Source organism: Spermophilus citellus (assembly GCF_964194105.1).
Source record: "Spermophilus citellus genome assembly, chromosome: 14".
NCBI lineage: Eukaryota > Metazoa > Chordata > Mammalia > Rodentia > Sciuridae > Spermophilus > Spermophilus citellus.
In genome coordinates this window covers 79,940,422-79,961,489 of record NC_138194.1, presented here as the reverse complement: position 1 = coordinate 79,961,489, position 21,068 = coordinate 79,940,422, and the positions used below count along the sequence as shown (strand labels likewise).

Sequence of the window (21,068 nt, the reverse complement as noted above, 5' to 3'; positions counted from 1 at the left end):
TGACCTTCTTTGGGGGGATCTCTTTGTTTTTTATGTAAAGTCTACTTTATCTAATATAAGAATCACTAGCTACTGCACCTTATTTTTGGTTTCCATTTGCATCATACATATTTTCCCATTCCTTAACTTTTAGTCTACATGTGTCATGTGTCTTTCCTGGTGAAGTGAGTTTCTTATAGGCAGCATATCACTGTTAAGATTTATTTTCCTTTTCAAATTCAGCCAGTTTATATATTTTAATTCATTTACATTTAAGGTTATTAATGGTAAGTAGATACATAATCCTATCATTCATATTAATGTTGATGGCTCTTTTGTATGTTTTATTCCTTTCTTCCTCTCTTGTTCATCTTTATGGTTTAGTGATTTTTCTGTACTGACAGAATTTGATTGTCTTCACATTATTTTTTTAATATCTACTCTATGTGTCGACGGAGCTGGTGGGGGAGCACATCTATCTTAGGAGAGTGGACTATCTAGATGGCTCTTTGTAGCAAGGGCATAGAATAGAGAAAGACCTAAGGGGGCAATGAAGTGGATGGAAACCAGCAACTCCCCAAAGTGGACTCAGGGCTGAGAAGGCGGCACAGTTCTCTGGCAAAATCTAGTTCAGGTGGCTGTCACATAAGTAGGTTTTTCCAGGGACCTCCTGCTTATTCTTTCCCTGCTAAATGATGTCTCTATTCAGTGTTGATCTCAAGAGATGGAACAATTGATGTTTTGTGCTGAGTTTCCTTCTTTAAAAGGTAACCATATTTCTCCACGATCTGAAATGACTCTACTATATTCCCATAACACTACAAAGCTGTGTCTCAAACACTCCCATGAAATAACTATTTTGTTCTGTTTTTTGTACCTGTTTTGGTCCTTTGTTGTGAAGGAAAGTGTGCCAAGAACAGTCATCTTTGTAATGTCACTTTCCTTGAAAGGAATCCAATACTTAATGAATTTGGAAGTATAATTTATACTAAAAAAGAGTTCCTTTCTAAGATAAAAGGAAGAACTATGTAAAAAATACCATGATGCAGAGCAACTTTATGGTACAAAGGAATAGGTTTTAGCTATGATCTAAAAGTTTTAAATAAATAATTAAGTTAAAAAAGTCATCTGCTGAAAATGATGGGTTTAAAAATAAGATTTTGGAAGAAAGCAGACAATTTAGAGCCATCATTGTGATTAGTGATGTATCCCTTCAGTAATTATTTCTCCCATTTTCTCTAAGTCAATATAAAAATTTTAGTTCACTTGAAAGTATCTTTATTTTTGCCTATGTAGATATTTTCAGTAAAAATAAAAATATACACTGGCTTCATCACCAATGAATTACCCATAAATCACATAAAACCAAGGAAGATGCATTTATAAATGTAAGCCATGAAGAGATACAAACCAAAATAGTAGTATTCAAGATTTCTATATATTGAATAATAGGGTAACATTAATAAAAAAAACATCCTCTCATTTATCTCAAATAAATATTTATGAGAAAATGAAAACCTCAAAGTAGTTTTTTCAAGTGAGAGTAAAACTTAAAAAGAGAGAATATGTTAATAAATTTTTTAAAAAAATGACATGTACTCAATTACATATAGGAGACATTTAAATTTGCATATTTAATAACTGCATTGAAATGTCACTCAGATTCAATTAAATCCTTTAAAGTATACAATTCAGAAGGTTTTAGTATGGCCAGATTTGTGCAAATATCAACATGTTTTAAGAAAAATCCTCTATTTCATCAGTCACATTTCATCCCACACAATCACTTACCCCTGTCTACCTCTAAGTAACCATTAATCAATTTTTGTCTATAAATTTGCCTGTTTTGGACATTTCATATGACTGGAATCATTGAATATGAGTTATATTTTATTGACTAATTTCATTTATGAATTTCTTAAATCCATCCATGTTGTCACACACATCAAGACTTCACTTCTTTTTTTTTTGGCTAAACAATATTCTATATATTTTATGGCTATGCCATATTTTTTTACCCACTTATTAATTAATAGATATTTAATCTATTTCCACTTTTTATCTATCATAAAAAATGCTGCTATGAACATTCACATACAAGTGTACTATAAATATATGTTTTCCTTTTTTCTCAGGTGAATGCCAAGGAATAGAATTTATGGATCATAAAGTACTTGTATGAAATGTATTAAGGAATTGCCAAATTATTTTGCAACATAGCTATATCATTTTACACTTCTACCAGCAATCTATGATGTTTCTAATTTCTCTATATTGTTGTCAACAATTATGGCTATTCTAGCATTTATGTAGTAGTTATTAGTTTGTATTTCCCTGATAACTATTAATTCTGAGCATGTTTTGATATGCTTATTTGTATAAATATATCAGAAAAATGCCCATTAAATGTTTTATCTTTTTCACTTTGTTGTTTTTTTATTGCAGTGTTAAGGCTTATTTATACATTTTGAATATAAGTGCTTTATCAGACATAAATTTCCATAATTATTCCCATTGTGAGTTTTTTTCACTTTCTAATTATTTATTTACAAATAAACATTCTGTTTATTTAATTGCATTTAAAGATTTTTATATATTTAAAATATTTTAAAAATATTTCATATATGTGAAAAAGCTAAATCAAGATCATTGACACATGTATTACATTATAGAACACTTAATACATATGATATTAACAAATTTCAAGCAAAGAACACATTTCTATTAAGTATAGTCACTATGTTAAACCATAGATTCACTAAAAGTATTCATCCTGTCTAACAGAAACTTTGTATCCTTCTATCAACATCTACCCAACCACTTTTCCCCATATTTCACTTTCTTAATGGTACCTTTTGCAACCTAAAGTTTGTAATTCTGATGAAATTCAATTTATCTCTTTTATTTTTTCTTTTAACAATTATTTTAAAGCAGACTCAAGAAACAAATATACTTAAACCAAAATTTTCAATAAATCTGGTATCAGCAAAGAAACCAAAGCTCTCATCAAAGAAATGTTACACCTAAAGAAGAAGTGCATTAAAAAGGTTAGACATGAGAAGTAAAATAACAAAAAATGAAGATCTCAATGAATGTGCTCAGCAGTAGAATGGAAGAAACAGACAAAACAATCAATGGATAGAAATTACATAATTTAAACAACAGGGAGAGAATAAGCAGTATCAACAATAAACATCAAGAACCTCTAAGACTGAACAAAGTAACTAGCATTCTTATCATGAAGTCAGGAAAGAAGAAAGAGAGCAGAGCTAAAAAGGTACTCAAAGCAATAAAGAAAAAACAGTAAATTTCTCAAGAGACAGACCTACTGATTTGAAGAGCTGAGTAAACTCCAAACCAGATAAATACTAAGAATCCAAGCCATGCATATCATCATAATTAAATTGAAAACTAAAGACCAAAAAAAAAAAAAAAAAACAAACAAGGAGAGAGAAAAGTCTTACAAGGAGCAAACAAAAAGGATGACATCCCCTTAAGAAAAAATTACCAAGGATCTAGAACTCAACAAAGCCATCAATCAATAGGATACAGCAAACATTTAACTTTTTATAGAAAACTGTATTCACAACATTGTAGTGACATTACTTTCAAGCATTCAAGGAACATATACCAAGTTGGACAATATCCTGGGTAATAAAACTTATACATTTTTAAAAGAATTAAGGTGGTATAGAATGTGATGTTTGAGCACAATGATATTAAGCTAAAAATTAGTAACAGAAAGTTAAGGGAGAAATCACATAATTGGAAACTGAACAACTCACTTCTATAATAACCATGGGTCAAAAAGGAACTTTCAAAAGAAAATTTTAAAATGTAACAATATGAATGAAAATGAAAATTCAACATATCAAAATGAGAAAGACACAGCTAATTCAATAAGATTTGTGTTTTATAGGATTAAATGCATGCATACAAGTACCAATGTTAAGAATGAGAGAGGAGAATTATAGTCCTACATACATCACAGATATAAGAAAGGCATACTATTAACAGTTCTGTAGACATCAATTTGACATCTTAGGTAAATGTGCCAACTTATAAAAATTTCACAATTTCTCTGATATGAAACTCTATTGTGCATATTCCTATAACTTTTAAGGAAATAGAATTTACAATTGCAAAAATAAATAAAGAAATAAAAAGAAAGAAAAGAATAAAGAAAACCCTGGCCCAGATTATTTCGCTGGGAAATCTTATCAAATGTTTAAGAATATATAGAACCAATTATTTAACATTAGAAGAGGAGAAAAACTTCACATTTACTTTATGAAGCAGGTAAACAAATACACCAATGATGCCAAAAAAATAAATAAATAAACACACTACATAAAACCAAATATCAATTCTCCAAATAAACTTAAAGGCAAAATCTTGTAACCCCTTTTATATATCAGCAACATATAAAAAATAGTTGTATCTTATTACCAATTAACATTTACTGCAAAAACAAAGAGTGGTTCTATATTTTTAAAAATAATCAATGTAATCCTTCACTTTGAGATATTAAAAAAGAAAGATCACACAATTCTAATGTAAGAAAATAATATAAAAACAGTACAGAGGAAGGGGGAAAATAAAACTCTTCCTAGTTACCTTTGTTATAATTGGTGATTGTGTAAGTCAGCTTTCTGTTACAATATAAAAATAAATGAAATAATTAACTTATGAGAGAAAATGTTTATTTAACTCACACTTCTGGAGACTCCAGTCCAAGGTCAGGCAAACCCATTGCATTAGACCTCTGGTGTGGATGCTTGATGTCAATCATAGGAAAAGCGTGGTGGAGCAAACTGCCTACCTCATGACCCAGAAGCAAAAGAAGAGGAAAAGGTCAGTGTCCCAAAAGTGCCTTCAAGGGGATGTTATCATTGATCTAAGAATCTCCCACTATACCTCCTGAATGTTCCATAATCTCCCCAAATTACCACCCTAGGGACCAAGCCTTTAACACATAGTCTCTTGGGAAGTCTTTAACCACAAAACTGTAGAAGCCGTGTAGAAAGACCTATAGATTTACAAACAGACTCATAAATTTAATAAGTAAGCCTAGTGATGTCATAGATATTAACATAAAATCAATATTGAATTGTTATTGTTAATATATAATAATAATGAACATAGGTACATTGTACAGTTATAGTTCTTAGAAATATGAAATACTTAGATTTTAACCTAAAAAAACATGTCCAGGACTTCTATTCTGAAAAAATATACAAGTATGATAACCATAACAAAGAATATGTTAATAAATGGAGACACTTACAGTGTTTCTGGCCTAGTAGTCTAAACACAGTAAATATATCAATTCTCCCTAAATTAATATGTAAGCTTAATGTTATTCTTTCCAAAAATCTCAGCAAGATACATAGACATAGACAAGATAATTCTAAAATTAGTTTGAATGTAAAGGAACCAAAATAGCTCAATAATTTTGAAAAAAAATAACATGGGAAGAGTTAAGTATACGTGATATCAGTAATCAAGACTATGTGGCACTAGCAAATGGGTAAACATATATACCAGTGGAACTGAAGAGAAAACTCAGAGAAGGACTTTAAAATATTACAAGCTGATTTCAACAAAGGTACAAAAACGTTTTAAGGAAAGACAGATTTTTAGGCAAATGTGGATGGATCAATTGCACATGCACAGGCAAAAAATAATAATAATGTTGACAGGTTCTGATACAGATTTTCTATTTCTTCTTTAGACAGTTTTGACAGTATGAGTCATTTCAGTTAAAGATCTATTGATTTTGTTCATGGCATTATGATCTTCGTTAATACGAGTAGTGATTTCCCCTCATTTACTCCTGTTTTTAGTAGTCTTTTCTTTTTTCTCTTGGTCAGTCTTCATAAAGGTGCTAATACATTGATCTTATCAAAGACCAAATATTTGGTTTTGCTGATTTTATTATCTATTACATATTCCATTTCATTTCTCTATGTTCTTACGTTTGTGCTGCCATTTTGATTCCTTTTCATTTGCTTTTCTTTTACTAGTGCCTTAAGGTAGAAGTTTACATTTCAATTACATTTACATTCATTTAATTTACATTTTGACATTTACATTTTTTAAAAATATTAGTTCTTACTATTATATATTTACCTGTAAGTACTGCATTAGATACTCTCATATGTTTTGGACTTGAAGTCATTTTCATGATATTATCATAACCTTTAGGGCTCAATTTCCATAATCATTTGCATGTTATATGTTTTTCCTTCATTTTATTTTTCAACTTTTTCTGTGTCTTGATAATGAAAGGGTGTCTGAATTTTTTTATCCATCTGCTGATATCTGCTTTTAACTGCGATGTCTTTTCCATATATATTTGATGTCGTTGTTGCTAAGGTAGGTTTTATGAATGCCATTTTGTTATTTGCTTTCTATATGCTTTATACATTTGTTCCTCTATCAATTGATTCCTGCCTTCTTGTTGTTGTTAAGTACTATCTAATGTACAGTTTTAATTATTTTTTTGGTAATTTTTAATATATTTTAAAGATTTTTTATTTATAGTGAGAAATTACAACCAGCATCTAACTTCAGCTTTCTAATTGAACACTAACTTAACTTCTACAGTATTCATAACATTTGCTCTGATATACCTCCATATTATTCCTTTTCAATATCATTAGTCTCAAACGAAATCTATCTCTATATAGGATGTTCAACATAGTTTTATAAGGATTTGTAACTTAAAAATTTTATTTAGAATAAAGAAGTTACTAATATACAGTTATGCTTCTTTGTTTATCTACAGTTTCCCCACCAGTGCTCTTTATTTCTTCATATGGATTTGAATTACTGCCTAATATTCTTTCATTTTATCCCAAAAGACTCATTTGAGCTTTTTTTTAAAAAGACAGTCTGTTAGTGAAACATATTTGTAGATTTTCTTTTTCTGGAAGTGTCATAATTTCTCCTTTATTTTTGAAAATATCTTCTTATATAGATTTTCTTATTAAATTTTAATTTTTTCAGCTCTTTAAACAGATAATTTCATTACTTTCTGATCTCAATAATTTTTAATGATAAATCAGCTATCAATCTTACTCTGATCCTTTTATGATTAGTCATTTTTCCCTATTGCTATTTTCAATATTTTTATTTCAACAGTGTGTCTTAGTGTGAATTTGTACTGAAACATTTGTTTTCCTGGATGTGGAGATTAATATTTTAAATTTGTGTTTTGGAAGAATTTAGCTACTGTTTTTAAAATGTTCTTGATTGCCTCCTGGTGTCTTTCCTCTTCTTCTTGGAACTTTGTTATGCATATGTTGGTACATATAATGATGTCCCAAAGGTCTCTGAGGCAGTGTTTACTTATCTTCATTCTTTTTTCCTTACGTTTCTCAGAAAGGATTGTCAATCTCAGTTGACTTATCTTTCAGTTTACTGATTGTTCTTTCCAAGTTCAAATCTGTTTTTGAATGCCCTTAGTGAATTTTTCATTTCAATTACTATAATTTCCAACAATTTCAGACGGTTTTAAAACAATTTCTCTTTTTCAGTATTGTCCATTGGTGAGACATCATTCTTGTACTTTCAACTAACTCTTAGTCATGATTTCCTTTGCTATTTAAACATATTTATAATAAATAACTTAAAGCCACTGTCTGAGCTTCTTCAAGCACAGTAATGTTCACTGATTTTTTTTTCTTGTACATGAGCCGTACTTTCCTGTTTCTTAGCACATGACATAATTTTGGTTGAAAACAGAGTGTTTTTAAATACTAGACTGTATCATCCAGCAAAATTATATCCCCTCTTATCCAAGCCTTGTTGCTGTATATGTATTCTGTTTTGCTATTTGTTCATGCATTGACACTTTCAGGATAATTCTGTAAAGCCTGTAGCACTTCTAGTACACGACTACTCAAGCATTTGCTCAGTTTGAAAACAGCATATTATAGACCAGATATTTTCTCAAATGTTCTGAACAAGCACATCTTCCTCCCTGTTCCAAGGGATTTCTAAGTGTCCATGCCTATATACAACATTAAAAAGTTTACAAATCTGTCTAGGCTTTCAATTCTTCAGGCAGTGGCTCAAGTCATTCATTAAATGACTTAGAATCCTCTCTGGTCTTTTCTCAATATGCACATAAGCCTTCAAATACTCATATCCTCAAGAGTATATTAGAACTTTTTAAAGTCTGCTATGGAATCTCTTTCTCCGGATCTTTCTTTTAAGTTTTGGCCTGATTCTCATTTATTCCAATTTAGCAGCTTTAGGCAGTTGTAGTGTTAAACTTTTTTTTTTTTTTTAATTCTCTGGGAATAGGGCTTTAATCACGGGGTGACCTCCATGTCAGATCATATAACAACATCTGTGAATAGTTTTCCAGGTAGCAGCAGGATAGATTAAATTGTGACAACATTCTGGGTGAGAAAGGAATTTGTGAAGTAGCTCTGAACCTGGTTTATCCTCCACTTGCTGTAATGCTGCTGTTTTTCACAGCTGCCATGGTTGTAAGGCTGCTAGTTTTCAAGCTTACTACTGGGAAGACAAGCAGTTGTAGTTTGAGCTACTATGTCACTGATGATGTTAGTGAGGTGAACATTTTTCATTTTGAATTTGTTCTCATAATGGAAGAAAGAAGATTGATACAGTCTTCATAAGAGCAATATGCCATCTGCCTAATTAAAATTAAATAAATTCACAGAAAATACTATCTACTTAAATTATCCTTTTAAAAGTTTTTTTTAAGTTTTTTTTTAATGTAAGTTTTTGATAGAGAATCCAGTGTTACTTAGAGTTTTGGAAGCTGTTCAGTTTTTTTTTTTTTTTTTTTTTTTTTGGACAATCATTAGAGCCTCTCTCAAACTTCCAAATTTAGGTACGACCTAAGGAAATGATTTCTATTTTTTTTGACATTTATTTGTATTTGTGCCATTAATGAGATAAATTTAATAAGTTCCTGTTAGATTTTTCATAAAATATGTAAGGGTAAACTGATTCAAATATTAAAAGCTTTGTGGGCAAAGAGCTTGAAATGTCATGGCCATAAATTTGAAATGGATTTAAACATTACAGAATTAATGGTCTGAAGTTTGTAGATTTTATTTCCTCTGGGGATAAGGATCTGAAAACACAGATTCAGCAGAACTCAATAACATAAATATGTGCAGTAGAGTTTATTTAATAGCACAAGATAATTTGAATAAGTTAATAATTCAGAGATCCAAAGGATGAGATATACACTAATAAGTTTAATAGGTAAAACTCATACATGTTTCATCAGCTGTAAAATGTACACTGTAAGCATATGTGATCTAACAAGGTTATTGAGAAGATTAAATTAGACAATATATGTTCCCAGAAAATAGAAATCTCAGTAAAATAATATTTTAGTGGAAGCTTTCAGTGTTTTATGTTTCTTTCTTTGTGGATGTTATGGTGAAGATCACTAGAAAAACAAATAATGAAAATCAGATTTTTTTTCTTTAAAATTAAACTAATAAATCAACACATTTTTGATAAGAATAGAACAAAGTGCTTCCCATAAAGGCCAAATGGTGTCTGAGCCAACAGTATTTATGATCAAACAAATTCTGTCAACATATCTAAAAAAATAATTGCCAGAGAGAAGGGTGTTTATGTAAGTTTTGTACCAAAAAAAAATAAGATGAAATATTAGAAGTGAACATTAGCATTATTTATTATAGTATTTACCCAAGAAGCAAATGTGTTCTGGAGGTAAGCATAAACAACTAGCAAATTAGGTACTATATTAAACATTTGAAAGATAAACCTAATGCCTCTTACTCTGAATAAATGCATTTTAATTAATTTATCTAAATTAATTACACATATCCTGTGACTTGTTTTAAAAAGAGAAAGAGAATTTTTTTAAATATTTATTTTTCAGTTTTCGGCAGACACAACATCTTTTGTTTGTATATGTTGCTGAAGATCGAACCCAGGCCACACGCATGCCAGGCGAGCATGCTATGGCTTGAGCCACATCCCCAGCCCTATCCTGTGACTTAATAGTCTTACTGACTTTGTGACAGAGAGAGAAAACTGTTACTAGAAGGAAATACCTGCTGTGTAGTTGTTTACCTCAGACTCTATGCAATTACCTATTTTAAGTCTAGTTCTGATGAACAGACTCCTTACCTGTTGCTTATTCAATTTTCTGATAATCTGAGACTAAGATCTGGATTTTGAATTATGAAATGTTCACTTAGGAAATTTTCTGGGACCAGAAGAACATTTTAGGAGACAGCAAATGTAGCTTAAGCTCTAAACAAACCTTTGTGACACACAGTCTAATACTTTCTCTCTAAGGATTGCACATAAAACTCTTTTCCATCTTTCATCATCAGGGAGCTCTGGGATGAGCAAGGTACTGAGAGATGATTTTGAAACTGGCTAACTCCCTCTAACTAATGAGAAGGTATTATATTCATCAGACATATTTGGGGAAAAGTAGATATATTTGTTAAAGTAATCAAGAAGCAAAGTGATCTGACATGTTCTTTGGAAAAGCATATGTAAATTCCACAAAGAAAAAGTAGGCTATCTTATATTATTTATTAGTAACAGAAAATAAATATCGGACAGAGATTAATTCAAATTAACATTCAATACTTATGTATTTTTTCACTGCTGAAATAAAAGTAGTTTAAATAATACATATTTATGAAAGAACACAGCAATAAAATTTAAATTGATTTTTATATTATTTCTCTTGCTGCTGAAAAGCATTTTTCATTTAGTAAGAGCTATAATTCTTATAAGCAAGGTGTAGTGGCACATGCCTTTAATCTCAGCAATTCAGGAGGCTAAGGCATTAATTTCAAAAGTTGGAGGGCAGTGTCAACAATTTAATGAGGCACAAAACAAGTTAGTGAGACCCTGTTTTAAAATTAAAAAAGGATCAGGGATGTAGCTTAATAGTAAAGTGCTCCTGGGTTTAATCTCCAGTACAAAAAATAAAAAATTATATACATATATATGTGTGTGTCTGTATATTTCTATATATAGAGAATACATTTATACTCTGTGTATAAATTATATATTTATATGTATTATATAATTCTTATGTCTACATTTATGTTGTAAATTTATGAATAATGCAAGGAAGATTATTTTGAAACCTTAGGCAAAATACATGCTAGTGTCCTTTAGTTAATCAAAACTCACATTGAACCTGATCCTAAAAGAAACTAAATCAGGTTGAGCTTTAAGTTAATTTTGGGCTTCAAACAGGCTGAACTAGTTATATTACTGGATAATCAAATATTGATTATTAATATTTTTGCTAGTAGTAAAAGAAAATAACTTGAATAACAATTGAATAATGTGAGGTATTTTAATATTTTATTTTACATTTATCAATTAATTCATTGCTTCAGTTAAATCTGTCCACCATCTATAGGCTTTGAAGCTATAACAAGAAGCAAGACAGGTGATCCACCAAATGGCTGGAACTGACATTCTACTGGAAAAATAAAACTGATGACAAATAAATAAACTAATAATTTCAGACAGTGATTAATGGTTCAAAATGTGAATCAGAGTAAAGTGATAGTTACTAAAATGGGGGAAGATGGTCAAAAAGTTTAAAAGGGCCAGCATAAATTAATATTTTATTATAATGCATTGAAAGTATCAATGTGGAAACATCATAATTCTTCCAAGTTTATTTGTAGATTCAAAGTTATCCTAATCTCAAATCTAAGCTACTCCTTTTTTATACATTGATAAATTGACTCTAAAGTGTTTATTGAAATGTTTAAAAAAATCAAGGCTATCTTGAAGAAGAAAAATAATGATGAAGAACTTGCATGACCAAATACAGTAATTAACTTACTTGGATAATGTGGTACAGACCAATGGAACCAGTATACAGAAACAGGACTACACAAAATTTCATATTTATTGACAACCAACTGTGGGTAGGAAAGTGTGGCCTTATACATAAATGGAGCTAGGTGATTTGTATATTAATTTAATTAAATAAATTAATCCCATCCCTGTTTCACCTACAAAAAAAGATTGATTTTAGATCTGAATATGATACAAAATGGATGAAAACTTAGAAGAATAGGATAATTTAATTGTGAATAAATATAGAAATGCATACATATAAAATTTTGAATAAAAGTTTAGAAAGTCACATAAACCTGAGGATGATGGTTAATTTAAGAAGAATAAAGATATTGTGATTAAAACAAATAACAAAAGCATTCTAAAGAGTAATAGTTTTATTTCTTGATATACTTACTAGTAACATGAGTTTCTATTTTTAATTAAGTTTTCCATATATATTCATTTACTTGGTGCACTTTTTATATATCTAGTGTTCTTATAATAACAATACCTTAAAACAAAAAAGCCCTTCTTGAATTAATATCTTTTGAGATTTTTCATATAACATATTACAATTTCCTGAAAGTTTTTGGCATACTAGAAAAGAATATTGTTTCACAATGAGTGATATTTGTTCTTATAAAGAATTTATAATATGTACTTCTACTAATAATAGAGCAAAAATATAAATGCACACACTACCACCTTTTAAGATGTCTGTTATTCAAAAATTGATCAAAAAATAAAATACTATGTTATTTGTATCTAAGTTTTCTCAGTATGGAAATGTGCGATGTTTTTGCTAAAGTAAAAATATCAGGAAGTATTGAAAAAACTTACTGAATTTTTACTAAATGCTTAGTTTCTGTCTCTTGCTACCATGGTATTTAAACAAATTTTTGAAAGACTTAAGAGAAGCAGTTGTATAAAAAATACATCATAAGTGATAAACATTAAAACTAGAAATATCCATGAGAAAAGCAATAGATTAAATGGAAAATGACACTTTACTTCAATGTCTAATAAGTGATTTTTATACTGAGGACCTGATGAACAGCTAAGTACATGTTCCTCACTTCATGCTCTGCCTGGAGGAAAGAGTGGTGAGTCAACTTTGTAGATCCCAGATCACCTATAAGAATTTAAAAAATCTGGTTCATGGGTGAAAAATTAAAGATGGATCATAGCTCAGTAAAAGGGGGGGGGGTTAAGCTGAGATGTAAGGCACATAGAGAGATGTATGGATGTTTGGACAATGAGAATTAGTCAAAGAATACTGTTAAATAAGGAAGTGACAGGATTCGGTTTGTGTTTCCTTGAGATGACTTTAGCATCAATGTGGATACTCACAAAGACCAGCAGGTGGATTAGATACTGCTAAAATGCTCCGGGCAGTATATGAGGAACAACTGAATGAAAGACAAAGGATTTGAAATAGAAAAACAAAGAAGGATGAGAGATAGATGTGAGAGAGTTTAAAGAATGTACTGATGAAATTAGAGAATAAGAAGAATCCTAGAGGATATGAAGACTAGTCTTTGAAATGGTATGTTACATCTGCATACAGATTAGAAGAAAAACGGCAATATAAAATTGAAGATGTGTATTTTTTCATAGTTTATAATCATAAACTCTACACTGTACCTCGTCAAAAGTTATGTGCATGGTTGTCGAGAGAACTGTACAAAGTAGTAGATAGAAACCTAGTAAAGGGATGCTTTTAGAAATCCATGAAAAAGGCTGGGAATGTAGCTCAGTAGTAAAGTGATTGCCTAATGTGTGAGGTCCTGGGTTCAATCCCTGTTTCAAATAAGTAAGTAAGTAAATAAATAAATAAATAGAAGGCCATGATATCAGGGAAGAAGATATCATCATGCAAGCAATTAGAAGAGATTTCCAAGATGGAAAAAAAATGGTCAGCAGTTTCAAATGCATGAAGACAACAAAAAGGATCAAAATTAACTGACTTTGATAATAAGAAGGTCACAAGTAATTTTTGCAATAATCATGTCAACACAATTGAACATAGAAGTCCAGTAGCAGTAGTTTTTAAAAATGGTTAAAGACAGTGAACAAAAATGTGAATATTACTGTGTCCTTAACCTTGGGTAGCCGCCAAATATATAAATAAATAAATTTTAAAATACCATCAAAATTTATAAAATAGCCACTACTTTGTTTTATACATATAGGAAAGATAAAATAAAGGCTTGAAAGAAAAATAAGGAAAAAATTAAAAACCCATATTGTTAAATAAACTCCCATTGACCAAGAAATCTAGTAATGAAAATTTTAGTTATGATTAAAGTATAAATCAACTCTTTTAAGTGAAAATTAATAATCAAAATTTGAAAAATATAAGGCACCAGAAATTGTCAAAGATTAAATCTGTGAAAAGCTACATTGCCAGTTTTTAGAAATTATTTTTCCATAAATCTCAGTAACTTGTCTAAATTAACATTTGCTCCCATGTGTTCTTTTAGCAAAATGTGCCTACTCAGATCATAGATTATAACTTTCTCTGCAATAATAGGTTAAATATTCTTGTTGTCTCACATTTTAGTTCATCAGGTCCCAGGAGAAAGCTTAGGACAATGTCTTTTGTATCATTTTATTCCCAAGGCATGATATATATTTTAGTATGCTTTTTATCACTGTGACCAAAAGACTTTACAAGAATAACTTACAAGAAGAAAAGGTTATGTTGGCTCACAGTTTCAGAAATTCAGTCTATTATCAGCCAACTCCATTGCTTTTGGTCTGAGGGGAGGCAGAACCTCATGGTGAAAGAGTGTGGCATAGCAAATCAGCTCAGAACAGGGCAACCAGTCAGCAAGAGCAAGTTCCACTCACCACGGAGCTGAACTCCCAAAGGCTCACACCCAGTAACTTACTGTCTTTTGTCTATCTGCCTATAGTTACCACTCAGTTAATCCACATCAGTGGATTAATCCACTGATATGCTACTTTTCTCATATTCTAGTCATTTCATATCTTAACATTTTGCATTGTCTCACACATGAGCTTTTGGGGTCACCTCATATCTAAACCTTAACAATATATGTAATGAATGGATGAATGGATATGGAATAAAAACTGTCAGAGGAGATAAGTAGAAAAGGAGATGATGACCCACCTGTACAATAAAGAGCAACGACAGGTTGGGATTTTATGAGAGCAATGAGCAATAAAGAATGAGCAAACTTGTTTTACTTAGAAGTGACCATATGAAGGCAAATACAAATTATCAATGAATCATCACAAACCTAAGTGTTTACTAAAAAAGTGGTGAAAAAGGAAAGGTATCCTTTGAAAATGTGGAAATGATTTAAACAGGCAATTCTTAGGGAAGAATTATGAAGTGATGAAAAGAATGTGGCAAATATATCAAAAGTAACCTGATAAATGGAAAATAAAATACTAAAATAGCATATTTGCCTTGTAAAAATTGCCTTTTAACAAATCTCATGTTGCCAGAATTGGGGCTGCAAGTGGGAAACACTTCATGCTATGGTATTAGCATATAAAAAATTGCAATTATTAAGATTAACTTGGCTGTAGCTATCTAAATTCAGCAGTCCCATATCTTGGATTCCATCTGAAAGATATATTATATAAGTACACAAGGATATGGTTCCACTGTTGGTTTTTAATGCTGTTGTAAGCATAAAAATAAAGTTATCAAAGGATTAATAAGATAAATTATAATACAGGCATACAATATCTAAGTAGCTATGTAGTCATTAAGAAGCAATGCAGTAGAGCAAAGGAAATAGCTCAATGTTAGACTGCTTCCTTAGCATGCACAAGGTCCTAGGTTCTGTCCCCAGCACTGGGGGAAAAATGTAGTACAAGTATATATTTAAACCAGAGAATATCACTGATATTTTAAAAATAAATATAAAGATTCAGAAAAATATACACATTATGACTGAGTTAATTTGGAAAAAAATTTCAAATGCACAGAAATATAGTTATGTGTGCATGTACCTAAAAAAAGCCTAGAAAGGGAAACATTGAACTGATAACAAGGACAAACCCTATGAGGCATAAGTTTTTTTTTAATACTCTTTTAAAAACTCTATTTCTGATCTTTCATAACTTTTTAGTGCAAATTTTAAGACTACTGTTGGAAAAATGTACATTATTATGAATAATGTCATATTTAATTTAAATATGATGGATAGGAAAGCTTAAAAGAGGTATAATTCCTAATTGGCTTAAAGAAGTAAAAAGGAAGAGAAAGGACTTGAAATACATAAATCAGCAGGCCCTTAAAAAATTACTGGACAAAGCCACGCATGTTATTTTAGGACATATGTCCTTTTCCAAATCCATCAGGGTTATGGGGCTTGAGAATATATAAAACAGACCATAGATCAGATTGTAGCTAAAGGGATTCATGCTTGCATTTTGTTATGAAGTTCAAATTGGAAGCTGTTCAGGCAGAAATCTAATAGAAATGGGTGATAGCTAATTAACCTAAGGCTTCAAAGTAATTGCTCTGCAAGAAGCAATTTAAAAGGAACCTTTTATTTATTTATTTATTTATGAAAATCATAAAATGCCCTATTTGACTTTTGGTGCATGAGCAAAAATATATGAATATATACAGATATTTGATTTTTTAAAAAAACTTTCACCTGATCCAACTTCTTGGTAACATTTTAAACTGGTAATAGAATAACAAGAACTATGTTTCATATCTTAAGCTTAGTACTTTGCCATATATGGAGATAATAGGAGTAGATCTCAGAACTAAATACAGCTCAGAGTGTGGATTTATATTTATTCATCCAGCACTGAGCCATAATCCTTACCACTAGAATCAAGAGTCAGTTACACCAGACAATATGACTGCTTAGTGGAGATCTGACTACCATACAAACAGGAGATCCTGCTGTGAAGAGAGGAAGGAATGAATGTGTGACATCCAAAATGAACTTCTACCTGCCACAATGTACCAAACTGACCTCTAAAATTCTGGCACAGTTTCTTTTCAAAAAGATCTATACTTATATAAAATGTCTTCATTTCTCCCCCAAAAAAGGAGTCCTAAATTTGTTGCATTTCTACAACAAGTTCCTAAAACTGATGTTTTGGGTAATGTGGTGTTCTTTTCCTCAAATTTGCTTGGTATCTGTAACTTACAGTTTCCTGGAATTTAAGGTTAATATGGGACTCAGAAATGTGGTTTATAATATCTGGGTGAAGAGTTCTGAACAGAATTTCTGATCCTGATTACCTGCCTCTAGGTCTTAGCTTTATTAGCATGTATTCTCAATAAACCTTGGGACTATCTTTTCTGACCATTGTATTAATCTTCGGGTTTTTATATTACACCACAGGATATAGGATATTATACATTTAAATAAACTAATTCCTCAAGAAATAGAGTAAGTGTTCTAGATATCTCCAGGAGTCACACTTGCAATCACTTTTAGACCTCCCATAAAGTCAGTTAGTGTAGAACTCAAGACCTCTGTTGTCAGTTGCCCAGGATCCATATGTTCAATACATTTTCCCCCAACTTCAGGATTCATTCTGATGCAATTAATCTGATTATGCCCTAAGGGCACCAAATGCTTTGATCAAAATTAGAAAAATCATAATAGACATTTAAAAAATCCCTTTTTTATAATCAAGGTGGGTTCAGAGGTGGGTCCACTTTTAAAAAATAAATATGAGTTACTTGGTAGAGATGTCGGCCTGCCATAAAAGTGATCATGCTTTGCCAAGAGAAGGTAAAATTAATTTATTGAGAATCAATATATATCCTATGGTCATTCAATTTTCCATTCTGTAAATTTCCACAATTAGATTGTAAACTATTTAAAGACAGAATTGTGTTGTGTTGAAATATGCAATGTATAATTAATCAGATATGTTGGGTGATTTTATTTTGTCAATTGGTTTATAATTATTAACCTCAACATGAAAATAATTCTAATATTTTGTTACATATGTATTTTTAAATCTGATAATGTCATTTAGAAAATTGTTAATATAAAAAAACTTTTTGAAATAGTATTTACCCTAAATTGTTTTTTGTTTTATATGCTATTAATATCTGTTTATTTGTCTTCTGTTGCAGGATTTATTTATACATGTGGTGGAACGTTAAAAGGACTTAATGGCACCATAGAAAGCCCCGGTTTTCCATATGGATATCCAAATGGTGCAAACTGTACATGGGTAATAATAGCAGAAGAACGAAATAGAATACAAATTGTTTTTCAGTCATTTGCACTAGAAGAAGAATATGACTACTTATCCTTATATGATGGACATCCTCATCCTACAAACTTTAGGACAAGGTTAGTGTAATTTGAATAAAAGAAGAGAAGAAATGTATTTTATGGGTAAAATTATTTTATGTATTATATAGTTATAATAAAGTCATATTGATCATCCAATTATTATTCATTTAGAAAGACATCATTCCATAAAAATTATCTCCATATCTCTCATCTTCTAATACTAGCACATTATCACTACCTCTCAAAAAGATGAATGCAATTTGAATTGTGAACACTTTAGAGTGGTTAGACATATTTTGGGATTTAAAATTATTATCTCCAAACTTCATTCATTATGGGAATAACTCTTGGTAAAATGAAAGCATATTATATAATGTTTCTTTTAGTGGTATATATCCAATTCTAATGCAAATATATAACAATATACAAAATACAATTACAAAATATCATGAATACATTAGTCATACGTTGGCAGAATACATTGATTTTAGATAATGTGTGCACATATATGAATGGCTTATCCTTTTATGTCACAAACTGGGACATTCATGTGTCTGCCCCTACAAATGAAAGCATTAAATTTTAATCTAGTTCATAAAACACGTAAAAATTAGCTAGTGTCCTCTTATTAAAGTGGTTCTTCACAATTTTTTCTTGACACCTAGTTAATCTCAAAAACATAAAGCACTTTTTAGTGTCTTATACAAACACTCAATTTAAACATGAATCAACTATAATTCCACCAAAATTTAAAATATCAGGCATTACATATTTTAGACCTCGATTAATATACCTGTAATTAGATATTTATTTTTTAGTAAATGTTTTCAACTTGCAATTTAAAACATTCTTAGCAGATAATATGTAGGAATTAATGACTTTTTACTAAACAATACTTGGCTATATTTGAATTATGATTCTGTGAGTCTGTCTTTGTATCTAACAATTTAAATTGTTTTCTTGCTTCCCTGTTTTCCAGGAGGCAGATTATCAATGTTAAAATTTTATACATTCATCAGCCTTCCGTATTAATCTGCATTTTTTTCATTTTAAATAAATTTTATGTTTATTATTCTTCCAGTTTTAGTAGTGAAAAAGATAATACAGTGCAGAAAATGATGGGCCCACAGGTGAGATTTACATCAGAGTGTGAGGTTTGTTGTTCGCCAGCTGTTTGAGCACTCCATGCCATCTCTGCTTAAACTGGGAGATGGTGATACTAAGAGGGGATGTTATACATGTCACTGTACTCTTTTTGACAATCATAGAGAAATCATGTGTGAAACAACCGCATGAATATAAGATCCTATTAGTACACATGTGAACTGCTTCCTGTTAGGACGATAGTTAAAAATGCTTGAGTTGTGATTTCAAATAATGCAAATAAATGTTCACTATCTTGATTATAGGTAAGGTCTATTTCCATTCATTCTTTTTCTCTTTGTTAACTTACTGGTAATTTCTGATTTCTTCCTCCTCTTACACTGTAAATTCCTTCTGTGTAAAAAAAGTATCCTGTATGGCATATACTTATGCTCACGTTAAAAATCATTTCAAATGTTATCAAATGCTGGCTCACTTTTGCCAATGACAGCATTAAATCAAGACAGAAATCCTAGAAGCACATATGCATGTATGCTTACCTTCAGCAGCATATGTGTGTGTGGCGGGGAGGGAGGTCTTTCCATGTAAGGGTTCTGACCATGGGAATATACAGGACAGAGCTCCTCTGGTGAGCAAACTCCCAGGGAGTAACAGGAACCCTGTTTCCCATGGTTGGAATATTTTGCAGTCTTTCCCAGGCACTCTTAAGATAACCACTGCTTGCATGGCCAGAACATATGTCTAATCATAAGCAAAACATTTTACATTGTAACCGAATGTAATCTGGTATAATTAAAGTCAGCAGCTCAGACCAGCAGCCATTTTGCCATTTAGCCATTCTGCCTCTGCACCTCACTTCTATCTCCCTTTGATCTCTTTACCTATACACACCTGTGTATAACCAGTCAGACTATAGGCCATAAAAGAAAAGAGAAGGTACATTCTAAAATTTTGAGACATCTAAAAGGATGCACATAAAAAGCACACAAACTATTATGTATTTTCTTTACACCAGCAATTCATGCCCTATAATTGGTATAAATCTAAAAATGAAGTAATCCCCTTAACATTATCTGCTAGTTCCTATAAAATTGCTGATAGCATTGTTATATCTATTCTCTCTAGGTCATCTTACAAATTAGAGAAGATTATTATTTTATCTCTGCATTAAAAAAAAAACCAGTTGTAGCCTCTGGAATGTTGAAAGACTTTGAGAGATTGAGATAACTATTGTTCTCATTCTTTGCTTGCTAATATGTAAATTGGAAAAAGTAGCATTTAATTTACAGAGATTTTATGAGGATTACAGTGTAATAAAGCTCAATAAATCTAACTCTTGGCAATTATTTAGTGATTTCTCTGTACCCGACACTACTAGATGTTTTGTATTCAGCACAGTATTTAACTTCTTCTCTACCCAAATAGTGTGAAATAATTACTGTTATCATTCTCGTCATTTTACAACTGGGATAATGAGGCTTTAACTACTTGCCCAAGGTTAGTATTGTTGAAAGTAGCATGAAGCAGGGCCATCATAACAAAACAAATTTAGCTCAATTCAGATTTTATGCTCTTAACTTTAGTTATAACTAATTATTTGTAATCCTCAAAATATATGTAAAATTAAAACATTTTTCTTTGCTTCATTTCATAAAATTTGATAAGATAAATCATGAAAATAATATTATATGTATTTGAAAATATAAGTATTACATGTATTTGAAAATACTTATTTATCTTAAATATTTATTTATTAAATATTTAAACATTAAATATTTATTTTCAAATACAATAAAATATAAAATAATGGAAAGATAACCTACAAATATATTCTTGCTATTTGTTTTATAGACTGTGTTCTAATATGTACTTTTA

At 30.5% G+C, this 21,068-nt stretch overlaps 1 protein-coding gene across 3 annotated transcripts in view; it reads left to right on the top strand.

Annotated features, from left to right (window-relative positions):
- CSMD3 (CUB and Sushi multiple domains 3) overlaps positions 1–21,068 on the top strand; it is a gene marked incomplete at both ends in the record, with an annotated part of 1,157,568 nt that overhangs the window by 99,659 nt on the left and 1,036,841 nt on the right. For all 3 annotated transcript variants that reach the window (XM_081266797.1, XM_081266796.1, XM_081266795.1), the window contains one exon: positions 17,924–18,146. In XM_081266797.1, coding sequence (XP_081122923.1) covers positions 17,924–18,146 — 223 coding nt within the window. The remainder of the gene's footprint in view (positions 1–17,923; positions 18,147–21,068) is intronic.